The sequence below is a fragment of the Elgaria multicarinata genome, chromosome 23 (assembly GCF_023053635.1).
Source record: "Elgaria multicarinata webbii isolate HBS135686 ecotype San Diego chromosome 23, rElgMul1.1.pri, whole genome shotgun sequence".
Taxonomy (NCBI): Eukaryota; Metazoa; Chordata; class Lepidosauria; order Squamata; family Anguidae; genus Elgaria; species Elgaria multicarinata.
This window is the reverse complement of record NC_086193.1, coordinates 122,424-137,232: the sequence shown is the minus strand read 5'-3', so window position 1 is coordinate 137,232 and position 14,809 is coordinate 122,424. Positions and strand designations below refer to the sequence as shown.

The 14,809-nt window shown below is 57.8% G+C and overlaps 1 protein-coding gene across 1 annotated transcript; it reads left to right on the top strand.

Annotated features, from left to right (window-relative positions):
- The first annotated feature begins 6,637 nt into the window (after nucleotides 1-6,637).
- LOC134412913 (zinc finger protein interacting with ribonucleoprotein K-like) lies at nucleotides 6,638-13,079 on the top strand. Its single transcript, XM_063146882.1, has 6 exons — nucleotides 6,638-6,650; nucleotides 7,280-7,726; nucleotides 7,954-8,080; nucleotides 9,067-9,155; nucleotides 9,356-9,482; nucleotides 10,619-13,079. Exons 2-6 carry the CDS (start codon nucleotides 7,310-7,312, stop codon nucleotides 11,572-11,574), a joined length of 1,716 nt encoding a protein of 571 aa, XP_063002952.1. The 5' UTR covers nucleotides 6,638-6,650; nucleotides 7,280-7,309; the 3' UTR covers nucleotides 11,575-13,079.
- Nucleotides 13,080-14,809: the final 1,730 nt, after the last annotated feature.

The following is a 14,809-nucleotide window of genomic DNA, read 5'->3' as shown; positions in this document are numbered from 1 at the left end:
AAACAGTCCCGGGGGGGGGGGGGGGGCGAGAGCAGAGCAGGGAGAAGGGGGCGCCGGGCAAGCGAGGCTATAAATACATGCCCCTTTGGGGTGGGTGCGTGAGGGGTGGAGCACGAAGGTGCCTAGTCTGGCGGACGCCCGCACCCTCGTTCTGGACACTTTTTATTCTACAGAATGACAAAGCAAATGTACCTTCACCGCGATTCCCTCTCTTTGGTCTGCTGTTCTATATACACTTCCCTGGGAATAAGTCTAACTCAGTGGTTCCCAAACTTTTTCAGGTAACCGCCCCCTTGGTTCCACAAACTCATGCCCAGTGCCCCCTACCCTACACTATAAAAATCATTATTCAGAATAGCGGTTTTCAACGACCCACAAAGGAAAAAATAACAATAAAATTCAAAACAGTAACAATTAATTGAATATTTATTCAAAATCCGAAGCACCCTCTGCAGGCTTGCCCAGGGAGGGAGGGAAAAGAGAGTGAACGCCTCTGTTTTGCAGCCAGCGTGGCAGGGCACACCAAGCAGAGTATGTCTCTTCTTAGTGTTTTGGTGCTTTTGAAACATTTCAATTCACCGTTAAAAGGACTCTTCTTTAACGGCATTAATACATGTGTGGATTCTTCCCCTATATGACTTGGGACCAAACTACCTTCTCCCATAAAAATGTCCCTGGGTTTTAAGAACTTGTGGAGAGGCGCTTCTCGGAAAAGACCACCTCAAGTGCCCCCTTGCCACCCCTTTGCCTCTTAGCGTCCCCCTATGCAATCCCACCACCCCCAAGGGGGTGGTACCGCCCACTTTGGGAACCACTGGTCTAACTGAACACAACAGGACCAACTTCTGAGTAAACCTGCTTGGAGTTGTGTCATATATATCTATATCTAGCTAGACTGTGAAGATAGATTTGCAAGGTCTGAGCTGCGATATCAAACTAGTAGCATTTGACACCGCTATTAGGAAAAGCTTCGCTTGCAATTGGCATAAACTTTGTAAGAGCCAAGCTGCAGGAGTTTCACATTCCTTGCATGTATCTGGGCTCCTCTTCAGGTTAAGTCTGCACGGATACCAAATATTCTCTTACCTGGGAATAAGTCCCATTGAACTTAATGGGTGTTACTTACTTCTGAGTAGATGTGTATAGGTTTGCACTTTAAGGCTAATTTGTAAGAGCTGCTGCTGGGGGAGGAGATGTAATGTTGTAATTAAAACAAACTTTGCAAGATCTGAGCTGCTGTATGACACTTACATTTTCCACTGTTCCTTAAAAAGATATGGTAGAGCTGGAAAAAAGTGCAGAAAGGAGCAACTCAAATGATCCGGGGGCTGGGATTGTTCAGCTTGGAAAAAAGGAGGCTGAGGGGGAGACATGGCAGAGGTGTACAAAATGATGCCTGGTGTGGAGACATTTTTCTCCCTCTCTCAAAATACTAGAACCCCAAAGAGGTCATCCTATGAAGCTGTTTGGTGAGAGGTTCAGGACAGATCAAAGGAAGGACTTCTCCCACAAGATGTGGTGATGGCCACCAGTTTGGACAGAATACACCAGTTGGTGGGGAACATGGGTGGGAGGGTGCTGTTGCACCTGTGTCCTGCTTTGTGAGTCCCTGGCCGACGGCTGGTTGGCCACTGCGTGAACAGAGTGCTGGACTAGAGGGACCCTGGGTCAGATCCAGCCTCAGGGCTCCTCTGATGTAAGAACATAACTAGCACCTAAGAACATACGCTTGGGTTTCCTCAAGTGAATTAAGATAACCAAGTGGAACTGTTAGAAGCTGATTGTCTCTGGTCAAACAGGTACCTGGTAAAGATTCAGTTCTTAAAAGAAGCTGCATCAACTTGGCTTTCCAAGTTTAGCTGCAAAGTATAATGTTCAGCACAGAACAAGAGTGGGGGGTGATGGTTAGAACTTGCTATTTTAGGCTTTGGCACATGGCAAGAACCTGAGTTTAGCTTTTCTCTCTCTTTTTGAACAAATTCAGAAATGGACTCTGAATTGAAAATATTCAAGCCAGATTAATTGGGTTTGATTTTTGGCTCAGGTCAGGGGGCGGGACTTCTGGGTCAAAAGGGAGGGAGGAGCCTGCGAGCACCTCTTTTGAACTTCCAGACAGGGACCTGCAGCCCAGGGAGATTCTGAGCCTGGGGCCTCAGAGAGCCCTTTTGTCCTCCTCCTTTCCCTCTGTGCGGTTCTGCCAGAAAAGCAAAACAAAAAACACTGAGCTGGGGAAGAGGGAGCGCCACCTTCCTGGTTCAATTCCAGTCCCCAGTGGAAGAGTCCAGGAACTTGACAGAACAACAGCCAGAGATGATAACAGGCCTGTTGCTCACGATAAGCAAGATGAAAGGCAGCGGGCGGCTTGCAGGGCATGTGGGCAAACGGGCCGAGGCCCACCTGTCAGCCTCCGAGGCACCCAGGACAGCTCCCTTGGGAATCCAGCAGCGGGGGGGGGGGGACGAGGACGCACAGGGCGTGTGTGTGTGCGCGCTGCGTGGCGGTGGGGATCCAATGCGCTCTTGGGGAAAAGGGGGAAAGGGCAAGCCCAGACGCGCAATCTCTGGGCTGGTTTGTTGCTCCCGGATGGGATCCAAGGATGCTGTCACATCCAGCTGTTCTGAATTTTGTGTACGCGTGGGTGTGGGGGTCGAGACAGATGTTTCAATGCTTCTAATCCCTCAAATCTTGCATGCCGGGGCACCTGCCAAGGTCCACCGTGGCACTGCTGAGTCCACATCATGCCACTCCTGTCACGCTCGCCGTGGGGAGGAGGGGCAGCCATCTCCCCATAGACATGTGGTGGGGGAGGCGGGCCATCTAGTCTGCCCTGTGCTCACTGCAGGAAATCCAGAGCCAGCTCATCTCCCAACGGACAGCTGCCTGGCCTCTGCTTGAAGACCCCCAGTGAGGGAGACCCCACCCAGCCACCCGCTTAGAGCATGGGTTCCATTGTAGTACTGCTCTCGCTGTGAAGAAGTTACTCCTAATGTCCCACCACCATCTCTCTCCTGTAACTGAAGCTCATGAGGACTAGTCTTTCGCCCTTTGGGACAGCAGAGAACAACACTCTGTCCTCCCCTGTGGGGCAACCCTTCAGAGATTTGCAGGGGGCTATCAGAACAGCCCCAATGGCCCGGGTCTCCTCTTCGCCCCGTTAAATAAGCACGCGCACACGATCCAGCAGCGAAGACCCCCTGGGGCCCCTGGGCTTCTTGCTTTGGGGTCCTGGTGGGGAACGGGGCCAGGAAGAGGCTTCCACAACCCCCTCTTTGTGGTTGCTCCCCTGGGGAACATCTGGGCTGCGTACTGAGGGAAACAGGCTTTTGGCCAGGCACGTCTCGCGTGAGTGGGAAGATTGTCCAGACAGACGCCCAGCTGGCTGTAACATGCCTGGTGTCAAACAGAAGGGGGCTTTCTAGCCAGGGGGTGGGGGTGGGGGGTTGCACCTGCGTAGCAAAAAAAAAAAGAGCCAAGAGAAGAGCGTGAGAAAAGGATGTATCTGCAAACCAGAATCGCTGCAGCAGAATCTGCCTCCCTCCCCCCCCTCTGGGTGGCTGTTGCTTCGCATCCATATTACTCAGGCAATGAGGGTCTCCTCTCCTCCAACAACTCTGTGGGGAGAACCGTTCCTAGCCACGAGACCTGTTCAGCAGCGGAAGATGTGGCCGGTTCTCCGTGACTAGAGGCGCTTCCGCAAATATTGCTGGCTGCTGGCCAGGGACGCTGCAGAGACTTCCGGCACTGCAGAGGCTGCCTGGACTAGATGACCTCTGAGGCCCTTTCAAACCCTGTGATACCATGAATGTGCACTGCTGCCCACGGCTGGGACAGAGCTCCACCGAGCTGCCTCCCCGAGGGCTCTTTGGGCCCAGCACTTTGCCTGTGCTTTTGCATGCCTCAGCCTGCCCCCCCACAACATCTGGACCTAACAGAAACCCCAACTCTGGACCCAATATTCCCCAGAGCACAGCGGCATCCCAGGGGAAGGTGTGAGGGGAAGTGATCTCTGCGCCAGGAAAAGGGATTTGAGACTGCAGAGCAGAAGGAAGAGCCAGCAAGCGGCTGGAGGGGCCCTGACTCCCCCTGCAAGGGGCGTGGAGGCCCGCAGCAGGCAGGCAGGCAGGCAGGCAGGCAGGCAGGCGGGGCTGAGCCGGTGTGCCGACAAGGCAGGGGGCGAATGGAGGCTGCACACTCTCCCCCCAGCAAGAGCAGAACGGGAGCCCCCGGCAGGCCCAGCGGGGCGGAGGGTTTGCTCTCTACCTCCACATAGCCGTGGGCCTGGCCATCCGGCCGTGAACACGGCAGGGGAACCAGAGAGGTGCAACAGCTGCAGCCCCCACTGTCTGTACACAAATGCACAGAGCATGACGGGAAACAAACGGGATGAACTGGAATGCCTAACGCGGGGTGGTAGGTAGTTTGCTAGGCCTCCTTGGGACCTGGCGGGAAGAGCCCCATGACTGGAACCGAGTCCTTGGAGGGCAGGCCTTGTTCCGAAGGAACAGACCCAGGAATGCCGGGTGGGGGTGGGGGGAGCAGCGTTGCATGCAAAGAAGGCTCACACCTGTGTGGAAGTCCCTGGACCTAAGCCTGCAGGCCTCTGGGTGAGGACAGGCGAGGGGCGCCAGGGCTGCTGCTGTCCTGGCTGGAAGCTACTGGTCACCCGGCCAGTGGGAAGACACAGGTGAGGCTTTGCTCCAGCGGAGGCCAGCACCTCCACAGCAGTGAGCACGGAGGACGGCAATGATCCAGACATCTGCTGGGAGATCAACCCTCTGCTGCAGGTGATCCAAGAAGCAACAGAGGACTGAGAAGTTCAAGTCCGCTCTGGACTTTAGCAGCAGAAGAGCTATCAGAACCATTTGCATGTAAACAAGTGAAGTTTTTCAGCCTCCCTGAAGCCAGATTTGTTCCTTAATGGCACATATTTCCAGTAGGTATGAAAGGCGGCGGCTGCCTGAATTAAAATATCTGGCAACAGGGGGTTCAAGATGATATTCTGCTTAATTTTGCCAGTCATTTTGCTTTGGAAGATGGAAGTTTTCTGGGGTCACACTGGAACAGACTCATGTGGCCGGCAAGGAGCTGGGATTTGGGGGCAGAGGGGGGGGGGGAACGGAGCCAGTTTTTTTGGGGGGGGGGGGCGCTGAAGAAGGGCGGGGCTTCTTCGGAAAACTTGGGAATTTGGTCTGCAAAGAACGTCCTTCTGGGGCTGCCGTAGCGCCCTCTGCTGGCGGATTTCCCCGCTGCGCCTCTGCTTTGATATGGAATTGTGCGGACTGGGTTGCGGGCCTTGCCGTAATGTGCGAACCCAGCGCAGACGCTTCAGCGTGGTTTCTTAGCCGTGTGCAACCCACCCTAAGAACCCACGGCGTGTGGTAGGGTTGCTGAGCGTGGCTTGTTCTCAGGGTGTTTTGTTGTGACGCCCAAACCCGGCGGCTCCTTGCCACCTCACCGGTAGCCTCCACCCACCCCGGGGTGGCCAAAAAGGCACCTTGGGAGGGCTGTAACTCTGTCGGCGCTTCCTTCGGTGCGTCTGGACTGTGCACCCAAAACCATCTGCGATCCTTTGCAAGCGCACAGATCCGCCTGCCTGCTGCCTGCAGCTCCGACCCTGTCAGTTTCCTGGCACGTGGCGTCATAGAATCCTAGACTAGCAGAGCTATATTACGTCCACAGCCTTCCTACAGTCCACAAGGGAGGTTACTTGCTCCGCTTTAAGGAACTCCCAAACCTGAGACGCATCAGGAAAGGGACGAGGCCAATCTGGGCATACTTGTGAAGGACTGGGGGGCGGCTACCACTAAAGAAAACGCAGCGCCATGTGCGCAACTCAGCAGCACATTCAGAGAAACAAAAGCTCCGAAAAGGAGCCCTGAAGCAGCCGAGCCGCTGCAACGCCCCACTACGGCAGCGTGAGATTCTCACTGCTTTCACGCCTGCTTCTTTCTGTCCATGGATTTGTGTTGTGTTGACTTTAAACAAACATGGAAGGAAAACGGCCTTGCAAACCAATTGAGGTTTAAAAAACAAACCAAGCAAAACAAGCCAAGCCGAATAGAGAAAACATCTCCCGCCCGCCCCCGCCCCCTTTAAACGCTGTGACAGTGCAAAAGAAGCCTCGTCTGGAAGACGCCCCCCCCCGCCCCAGTCTTGGGGGACGAAATTGCTTGTGCCCAGTTTGACAAGAGGCTGCGTGGATTGGGCCCCCAATCCATTCTCCCCCTCGCTCCCAGACCCCCACCCCACCCACCAGACCCTTCCCAGGTTCCCCAGAGAACGAGCGCGGTGGGGGAGGGGAGAAAAAGGGAGTAGGCCGGGCAGGGGGGAGGGCTGTGGCTTCCACCCTCCCAAAACCACAGTCAGGCCCTGCTGCTGCGGATCGTGCAAGGACAGGCTCTTTCTCCGGGGCGCCCCTAGCAAAGATCGGGGGCGGGAGGGGGCGCAGAAGAGAGCGAAAGGGAGTCGGGGAAGGGTTAAGGCGAGCGAGAGGGAGGGAGGGAGGCCAGGCTTCCTGGAGGGGCGGGGGGGAGGCGGAGCGAGGGGAGGGGGCTGCGCCTGGAATCCGAGGGGCCGGGGCTTCCCCAGGAGCATCCTCTGCCGCCCCCCACCCACCCACGCCGCTCCGCCGCCGCCGCCCCCCAGATCCAGTGAGTGTGAAGTGCCTGGGAGGGGGCCGTGCAAGGCGGGGGCCGGGAGTCCCCAGGACGGGGGAGGGGAACCCGCACCCTGCACGGGGGCAACAAAAGGAAGGGGGCGAACCAGGGAGCTGGAACACCCCCCCCCGTCCGCCCCAAAGGGAGGTGGGCTGCGCAGCCGGCTCATCTGGGGCTCCGGCGCGACCCCCTCCCCCACATCTCGGAGGGGGGGGTCTCCCTCCCTCCCTCCCTCCCTCTCTCTCCTTTGTTAAGGCAGGAGGCCGCGGAAGCCCCTTCCAGGGAGGGTGGAACAAAAGCCGAGCAGGACGGAGCCCCCCTCGGCAACCGGAGCCGGTTTCAAACCAGTTCGGGGCTGGGAAGAGGGGAGCAGACCCAGCCGTTGTGGGCCGGGGGGGGGGGGGCGATGGGTGGGCGGGGCTAGGGAGGCTCCGCGCCCCTCCCCTCCAGCCCCCTGGGGTTTCCCTCTGAGCCCTGGGATCCCTCTTCCTGGCAGGGTGAAGCCCCCACCCCGCAACACCCACCCCTGAGTTTCTGGAGCAGCATCTCTCCTCTGGCAGGGCGGGATCGGCCCGCGGACTCCCCCCCCCCCCGCCAAATTAACGTGGTCTTTTTGGCAGCAGCGCCAGGCGACCCTCCCTCGGTGGCCGGAGATGGGAGAACCAGGCCCGGCTGCCCCCCGGCCAGGAAAAGCCCCCCCAGGGAGCAGCAGCAGCGGGGCATTCTGGGAGCGGACCGTGCAGAAGATCCTGGGCGGGGGGGACCAGGGCGCCAGCCCCGACGTCCAGCGCCAGCGATTCCGGCAGTTCTGCTACCTGGAGGCCGAGGGCCCCCGGGAGGTGTGCAGCCGCCTGCACCACCTCTACCGTCAGTGGCTGCGGCCCGAGCGGCACACGAAGGCCCAGATGCTGGACCTGGTCATCCTGGAGCAGTTCCTGACTGTCCTGCCCCCGGAGATGGAGAGCTGGGTCCGGGAGTGCGGAGCCGAGACCAGTTCCCAGGCGGTGGCCCTGGCCGAAGGCTTCCTTCTCAGCCAGGCGGAGGACAAGAAGCAGGACGAGGAGCAGTGGGTGAGAGCCGTCTCCCTCCTGGCCGCTCCCGGGGGCTCCGGGGTCGTCATCCCCCCCCCCAAATCCCCACCGGTTGGCTGAGCTTTCTCAATGCACGTTTATCTGCTTGCACATTTATATTCTGCTTTGGCAGGCCGAAGCCGCAAGACACCCACACCAATGTGAATGCCTTCCAACTGACCCTGCCTCATGCCTGCCGCTCTTTCCTTTCCTCGCCCCTCTTCCAGGTGCAGGAGATGTTCGCCAAAGGGGCCGTGGATCTGCCCACGCCAGAGGAGGCATCATCGGACCCCAGGCGGAGGCCCCCGTTCAGGGGGGCTGTGCAAGAGGTTGCAGGAGGTGCCCCCTCGCTGGGTAAGGGCCCAGGGCGGCGAATCTCAACTGGTTGGCCACCGAGTCTTGTGGGCTCCTGACATCAGGGGACTCTTTTACACACACCCCCTTGCTTGTGGGAGGGTGGGTGTCGCTCCAGCCTCTTCCATCAGCTCAAAACCCTAGTGTGGAAAGGTTGTTTTCTGCGCAGGGAGCCGAGACCCGGAATCATAGAATCATGGACTAGCAGAGTTGGAAGGGGCCTACAAGGCCATCCAGTCCAACCCCCTCTCAATGCAGGAAGGTGGCTGCTGCCCCCCCTTCTGTGTGGTGTGAAGGCCCTTTGCGCTGTTGGCTGAAAGGAAGCCTCAGAATAGGGGAACCAAATAAAATTCACTCTTCAAAGAGGCATGTGAAAAAAGCCCAACGATAACATCCGACTAAATTCAGCGAGAAAACTAGCAGCATACAGTCTCTGCTGAAGGCCTAAGCGAAGTGAAACATTTTCACCTGGGAGGCTGTATGACGGGGGGGGGGGGGGGGGGGAAGGCTTAATATTTAAAAAAACCCTAAGGTTAAATTAAAGTAACAGTAATCTTTATAGAAGCTGCTGCTGTCAGGGAAAGCATTTTTAAAAACGCAACACCTAAGAGAGCCTGGTGAAAGGGGCACAGGGATTGCAGGTGAATTATTGGTGTTTTCGACATGACTGCTTGTTGAAAGGTGATCAGCGAAGGGGCTGGGGGGACTTATTGGGCAGGGCTTCCGGGTCTTGGGGCAACCATAGAAAAGGCTCCGTCCACCCTGCCGGACCTCCGGCACGGAGCAGGGCCTCCACTGAGGACCTCCAGACCTGGTCCGCATCCCATTGGTGGAGGCGATGCTGAAGAGGCCAGGGTCATAATTGGAGGGGTGCAGAGCAAGCAGAGGTCCCCAGGTGACCTTCACAGGTGGGAGAAGGTGATGGGTGCGAGTCCTGGGCAGCTCTGGACCAAACCTGTGATCGACGCCTGTCCTCCTTTCCCTAGGAAGCAGCAGCGCAACCCTGGGGATTCATTCCGGGCCTTCTCCAATTTGGGATGGAGCAGAAATGGTTTCTGCGCCATTGCCGGATCAGGTAGGGCAAGGAGAGCAAGCGTCCTGGCCGGGAGAGGGCCTCTGCCCCCTGCTCATGTCCCTGGGCCTCCGTCCCTTTCCTTCGGCTCTGCTGAGGCTGCCCCACAGGAGCGCTCCGGGAGCAAGGGGCAAAGCGTCAGATCCTGCAGGAGGCCGCCTTTCTGCGTGGCGACATTACCTGCTTTCTTCTCCTTCCTTCAGTGTCCAGTGAGCTTTGAGGAGGTGGCTGTGTATTTCACGGAGGAGGAGTGGGCCCTGCTGGATCCGGCCCAAAGAGCCCTGCAGTGGGAAGTCATGGTGGAGAACTATGGGAACCTCTCCTCTCTGGGTAAGGCTGCCCCCGGCTGCCCTGACTGGCTGATCCCTCCCTGGGTCGGTCCTGGGCGTTTATGTCCCACCCTTCATGGCTGCTTGCAGCACTCAATCAAAAGTGTAACGAAGCCATAAGAGGAAACCCAGCGGGATCCAAAACTGTAACGAGGGCAGCACAAGACCCCCCACCCCCCGCCCAGGAAATGTATACGGCTCAGCTGAGACGGCGCCAGGAAATAAAAGGGTCTCTGCCGGGGGCAGGAAGCTATGAACGGGCCCCAGGCCAGCCTCTTGGGCAGCGGGGGAAGGGGGACGGGGCATGCCGCCCTCGGATGCCCCCATGGAGAAGGCTGGTTCCCTCATTACCATCAGCCACACCTCAAAGATGGCCGGGGAACATGGATACTGCAAAACAAAGTCAGGTACAGGTGGGGGCCGGCAGCCCTGAATAAAATATGCCACAAACCTCATCTACAGGTTCTGATGCGCATAACAGTGCATGAAAAGCCCAAGCAAGGATCAACATGCGAGCCCTAAAAGGGTGCTCTGCTCCGAGCGCAGCTGCAGCGAGAGACCCGCTCGGTCCACAGAGCTGACGGGAAGCGCACTCCACCCCCGCCAACCGTCCAGGCTGCAAGGGCTGCGGCGCCCCTGCAAGCCCCTCTCCCCATAGGGCTCAGCGGCAGAGGCCCGCCTGGAGGTCCCTGGTCCCATCCCCGGCGGCAGCATCTCCCGGGAGGGCTAGGAAAGGGTCCCGGAGAGCCTCTGCTGCCGGTCAGTGTCAACCATGCTCGGCTAGATGGTCCCAGCTCTGTACGGGGCAGCCCCTGATATAGCCCCTTATGGGAAGGCCGCCTGGCCCCAGCTGGGCAAGAGGGTCCATTCCCCACTCGGCCCGTGGCTCTGGTCTTGTCGGTCTGGCCTCGCTCTCATTGACGTGAGCTTTCTCCAGGAGACAAGGAGCCTGGGTTTTACTTGGCCCTTGGAAGCTTCACGTGCCTGAAAGACGGCACCACGCCAAGAGACGCTGCTTAGGGGAGGGGTTGGGGGGCATTTCAGGGGCCTCCGGGTGGGAGGCAGCTGCTCTGTCACGGACAATGTGGCACCCTCTGCGCCCTGGGCTTGAGGCTTGACTCCCCTCTGTCCCCGCAGGCGAAGCGATGGAGAGCGCTGGGAGCTCTGAGCTGCAGAGAAAGAAAACGGAAGCACAAGGGGAGCAGCCGTGGAGCCAGAAACCCGCCTGGCCGGCAGACGCAGACGGCCCTGAAATCCCCCTCCGGGACGAGTGCTGGGCAGGGGCCGGCCGGCCGGCGCTCCTCCCTGCACGGGCCAAAAGCTCCCCCAGCAAAGCCGGCCTGAGGAGGCACCCGAGAGCGCACAAGGGAGGGGAGGCGGTGCTGAAGTGCTCCGAGTGCGGCAAGAGCTTCAACCGGCGCTACAGCCTCACGCGGCACCAGAGAGTGCACACTGGGGAGAAGTGGTGGATCTGCCCCGTGTGCGGGAAGAGCTTCAGCCAGAGGTACCACCTCACCCGGCACCAGAGAATCCACACCGCGGAGGAGTGGTGGATCTGCTCCGTGTGCGGGAAGAGCTTCCGGTGCAGCAACAGCCGAATCCGGCACGAGCGGATCCACACCGGGGAGAAGCCGTTTGAGTGTTCCGAGTGCGGGCGGCGCTTCAGCGAGAGCTCGACCCTGTACAAGCACCAGAGGGTGCACACGGGGGAGAAGCCCTACAAATGCCTGGAGTGCGGCAAGAGCTTCCGCCAGAAGATCAACCTGACGAGGCACCGCACCGTCCACACGGGGGAGAGGCCCTATCCGTGCGCCGAGTGCGGCAAGAGCTTCAGCCAGAAGGTGAGCCTCACGCTGCACCGCACCATCCACACGGGGGAGAAGCCCTACAAGTGCGCCGAGTGCGGCAAGAGCTTCACGCAGAGGATCAACCTGACCTCCCACCAAAGGACCCACACGGGGGAGAAACCCTACCAGTGCACCGAGTGCGGCAGGCGCTTCAGCCGCAGCAACAGCCTGGCGGATCATCTGAAGCACCACGTCCGCATTCAGTGCGTGGAGCTCCCGCCCGAAGAGGAACCCTCGGACCAGTAACACGCAGAGTTGCAAGGGAGGGGCGCCGGTGCAGGCTGGAAACGCCGGGTGGGTGCGGGGGGAGCCCAAAAAGGGTCTGAGGTGGAGCGGGAATCCTCCGCTTCGGGGATTCACACCCCTGGAGGCGGCGTCTAAAGCAGGCCTTCCTCAGCCTGGGCGTGCTTCTGGGCAAGTGCCCTGACAGGCAGAGCGGCGTCCGTCCGTCTGTCCGTCCGTCCTCTGCGCCGCTGTCCCGAGCCCCTCATGCAGGCGGCAGGGATAACGTCCTTCCTGCAGGGTGCGTTGCTGCGAGCAGGAGGACGCTGGATTGGGTCCTGACGACGCGACTTCAGGTTAAGCCCCTCTGAAATCAGGGGGACTAAATTGTGGTGACGAGTCCTAGTGAGCGCAATGGGGGACTTCAGTCTGGACCCAAACTGCGGATGGGCTGCATTGGACTACAGTTCCCAGCCGCCCTTGATGGATGATGGCAGCTGCGGTCCAACCACCTCCAGCTGGCCACGCGTTGCCCTCCTCCCCTGGTGCAGGATGGGAAGATGCCCCCCGCTTCTTCGTTGCCATTGGCTGAAGGAGCGCAGGAGCCGCGAGCTAAGGGAAACAGGGGCGCTTGGGGGGGGGGTGTCGGACGGAGGGGACCCGGGGGGCAGCGGCTGCACCCTTTGCCTCCCAGGAAGAACGTGGGCTGGGGCTGGGGGAACTCGTCTGCCCCCTCCCTCCGCCAGAGGAGAAAGGAGCCGCAGTGCACCGCCTGCCTTCACACACATCGCCCCCTCTGCCCCCCTTCTGCATTATGGCCTCTTAGAGGGCGAAACGGTGGGCTAGGACCTCCCCTCTTCCTCTTTGCATATCTGTACAGGGATTGGGGGTCCCCCCCCAGTTTTTCTACGTGGGAAATACCAGCGGTAAGGAAATCCTGCGTGGCTTTGGAGGGGACTGCCAAGTCCCGTGTTTGCCCGTGCACACGCAAGCCTTCCACCTTTTGCAGCATTGGGGGTGCGGAGCGGACTTGTGACGCTGGCGCCCCGGAAAAGCTGGCACCCCCATTCTTCTGGGGCTTAGCCTGAAATAAGCAGGGCAGGGGGTGGAGGATGGGGGACCCGGATCCCTGGGTGCTGGGGGAGGGGAGGATCCCCCCCACCTCGACTTCCAAAGTCCTGCCTCCGCTTTACATCAGGGGCATGTTTTGGGCAGGGGGAGGGAACTCAAGGGCGTTATCCTCCTCCCTCTCACAGTGGTTTGTAAAAACACAAGTCTCCCGATTCCTCTCCCGCAACTCCAGGATCCCGGTTTGTGGGCAATATTGGTTTTAGGTGTCTTGCAAATGAGAAGTTGCCGTAAACACTTTTCCTGCCACAGATGGAGGCTTGATCTGATTGCCCTGAGATTCATACATAAGATTTGGGTGCCCCCCCTCCCCAGAACCCTTCGAAATTATACATCGCTGCGTTTTTCTTATGGTCTCCAGCTGTCAGTTGATATTGATAATAAAACGTATTCATTAAGAACGTGCACTTCAGTGCGTCATTTATGCATTTCAGCTCCAGTTAAAATCCTCCCAGTCATTGCGTGCAAGTGAGCGTGGGGGCTCTGCACCTCCTCATCTCTACCGCCTTATCCGCTTTTTCCCTTTGTGTTTGGTTCCTCAACATTGTGAGTTCCTCGCAGGCAGAGACTTGCCTTTCCTCTCACAGCGGCCGAAGCCGCCCATCAATTCCACCAACACCTGTCTGGGCCTCTGCCGCCCTACCCATGTCATGGCACCCAAATGTCTCCCAGTCCCAGGCCAGTGGCACTTAATAAAAGGCCGAGGCCGATGTAGCAGGGCGGCACGGTCTCTGTTGATGACCCTGGACTGGACCGACCTCTGCTGGGGAAGCTCACCTGGAGGAGCTGTTGTCTCAGCAACACACAGAGGCCTTCTGAAGGCCGGGCCTGCTCTTCCCTGATTCTACAGCTGCCAGCTCCTCTGGCACGGACTTAGGGTAGTCAGGCTCTGGCGGTAATCATGTCCTCTGGTCCCATGTTGGGACATGATGTCTCAATGGATGAGCCCTCCTCCACCTTGGAGTCATCGCTAAGCTTTTTGTGGAGCCGCATTAGTTTCCTCTGTTGTCTTTTCTCTTTTCTCCTTGTTGGAATGGTTTGTAACTGTGCCTTTAAAATTTCCTTTTCTAAATACTCCCAGCCATCCTGCACTCCTTTTCTCATTAGGCTCACTTGCCACGGGACCTTACTTATCATAGTTCTGAGTTTATTAAAATCAGCTTTCCTAAAATCCAGAGTACATGTATGGCTACGCTCGACTTTTGTCTCCTTCATAATCAAGAATTCAAGTATGACGTGGTCACTTTCCCCCAGAGTTCCCGTAACTGCCACTTTATCCACTAAGTCATCCCTATTGGTCAATATCAAGTCAAGGATTGCCGATCCTCTAGTTCCTTCCTCCACTTTCTGTAGGAGAAAGTTATCACCCACACGTCAGGAATTTCTTGGAAGGGCCGCTTTTGGCAGTATTTGTCTCCCAACAGATATCAGGGTAATTGAAGTCCCCCATCACTACTACATCACACTTCCTTGAAACACTGGCAATTTGTTTCTCAAAAGTTTCGTCCTCATCTTCTCCTTGATTGAGTGGTCGGTAGTAGACTCCGATTATCATGTTCTTTTTATTCCTTGCCCCATTTATTTTAATCCAGATGCTCTCGACGGGGCTCCCAGGCTCATCTGCCTGTATTTCTCTGCAGGGATAGGTATTTTTAACATATAGTGCAACTCCACCTCCCTTTCTAGTTCTTCTGTTCTTTTGGAACAAGTTATATCCTTCAATTGCTATATTCCAGTCATGGGAGTCATCCCTCCCTCCCTCCCTCCCTCCCTGCTGCCCTTGATTCTGGTGTTTAGATGCCTGGTCCCACAGGCGATCTCGAGGGGATTCCCCTGAGCTTTGGCAAGGAGGAAGAGGAGGAGGAGAAATCGCTGCAGCATTTGTACTTGCATGAATTGGACAAATTGCAAGAACTCACTGCTGCGGTTTTGATGTCTTTACCGAGTCAGCGAGGGGGCAGTTGGGCTCGGCAGATTTAACTAAAGCAACACCTTCGTAAGAGCCAGGATCAAGGTATCCTTTCTCCGAGGGTAAGAACAGGGAGCCCGTGGAATCGGGTGGGGTGGGGTGCATCACTGCCAACGCCATCTCCCGGGCATTGGTGCCTCTGGAAGCTGTGAGGGTGGCTGA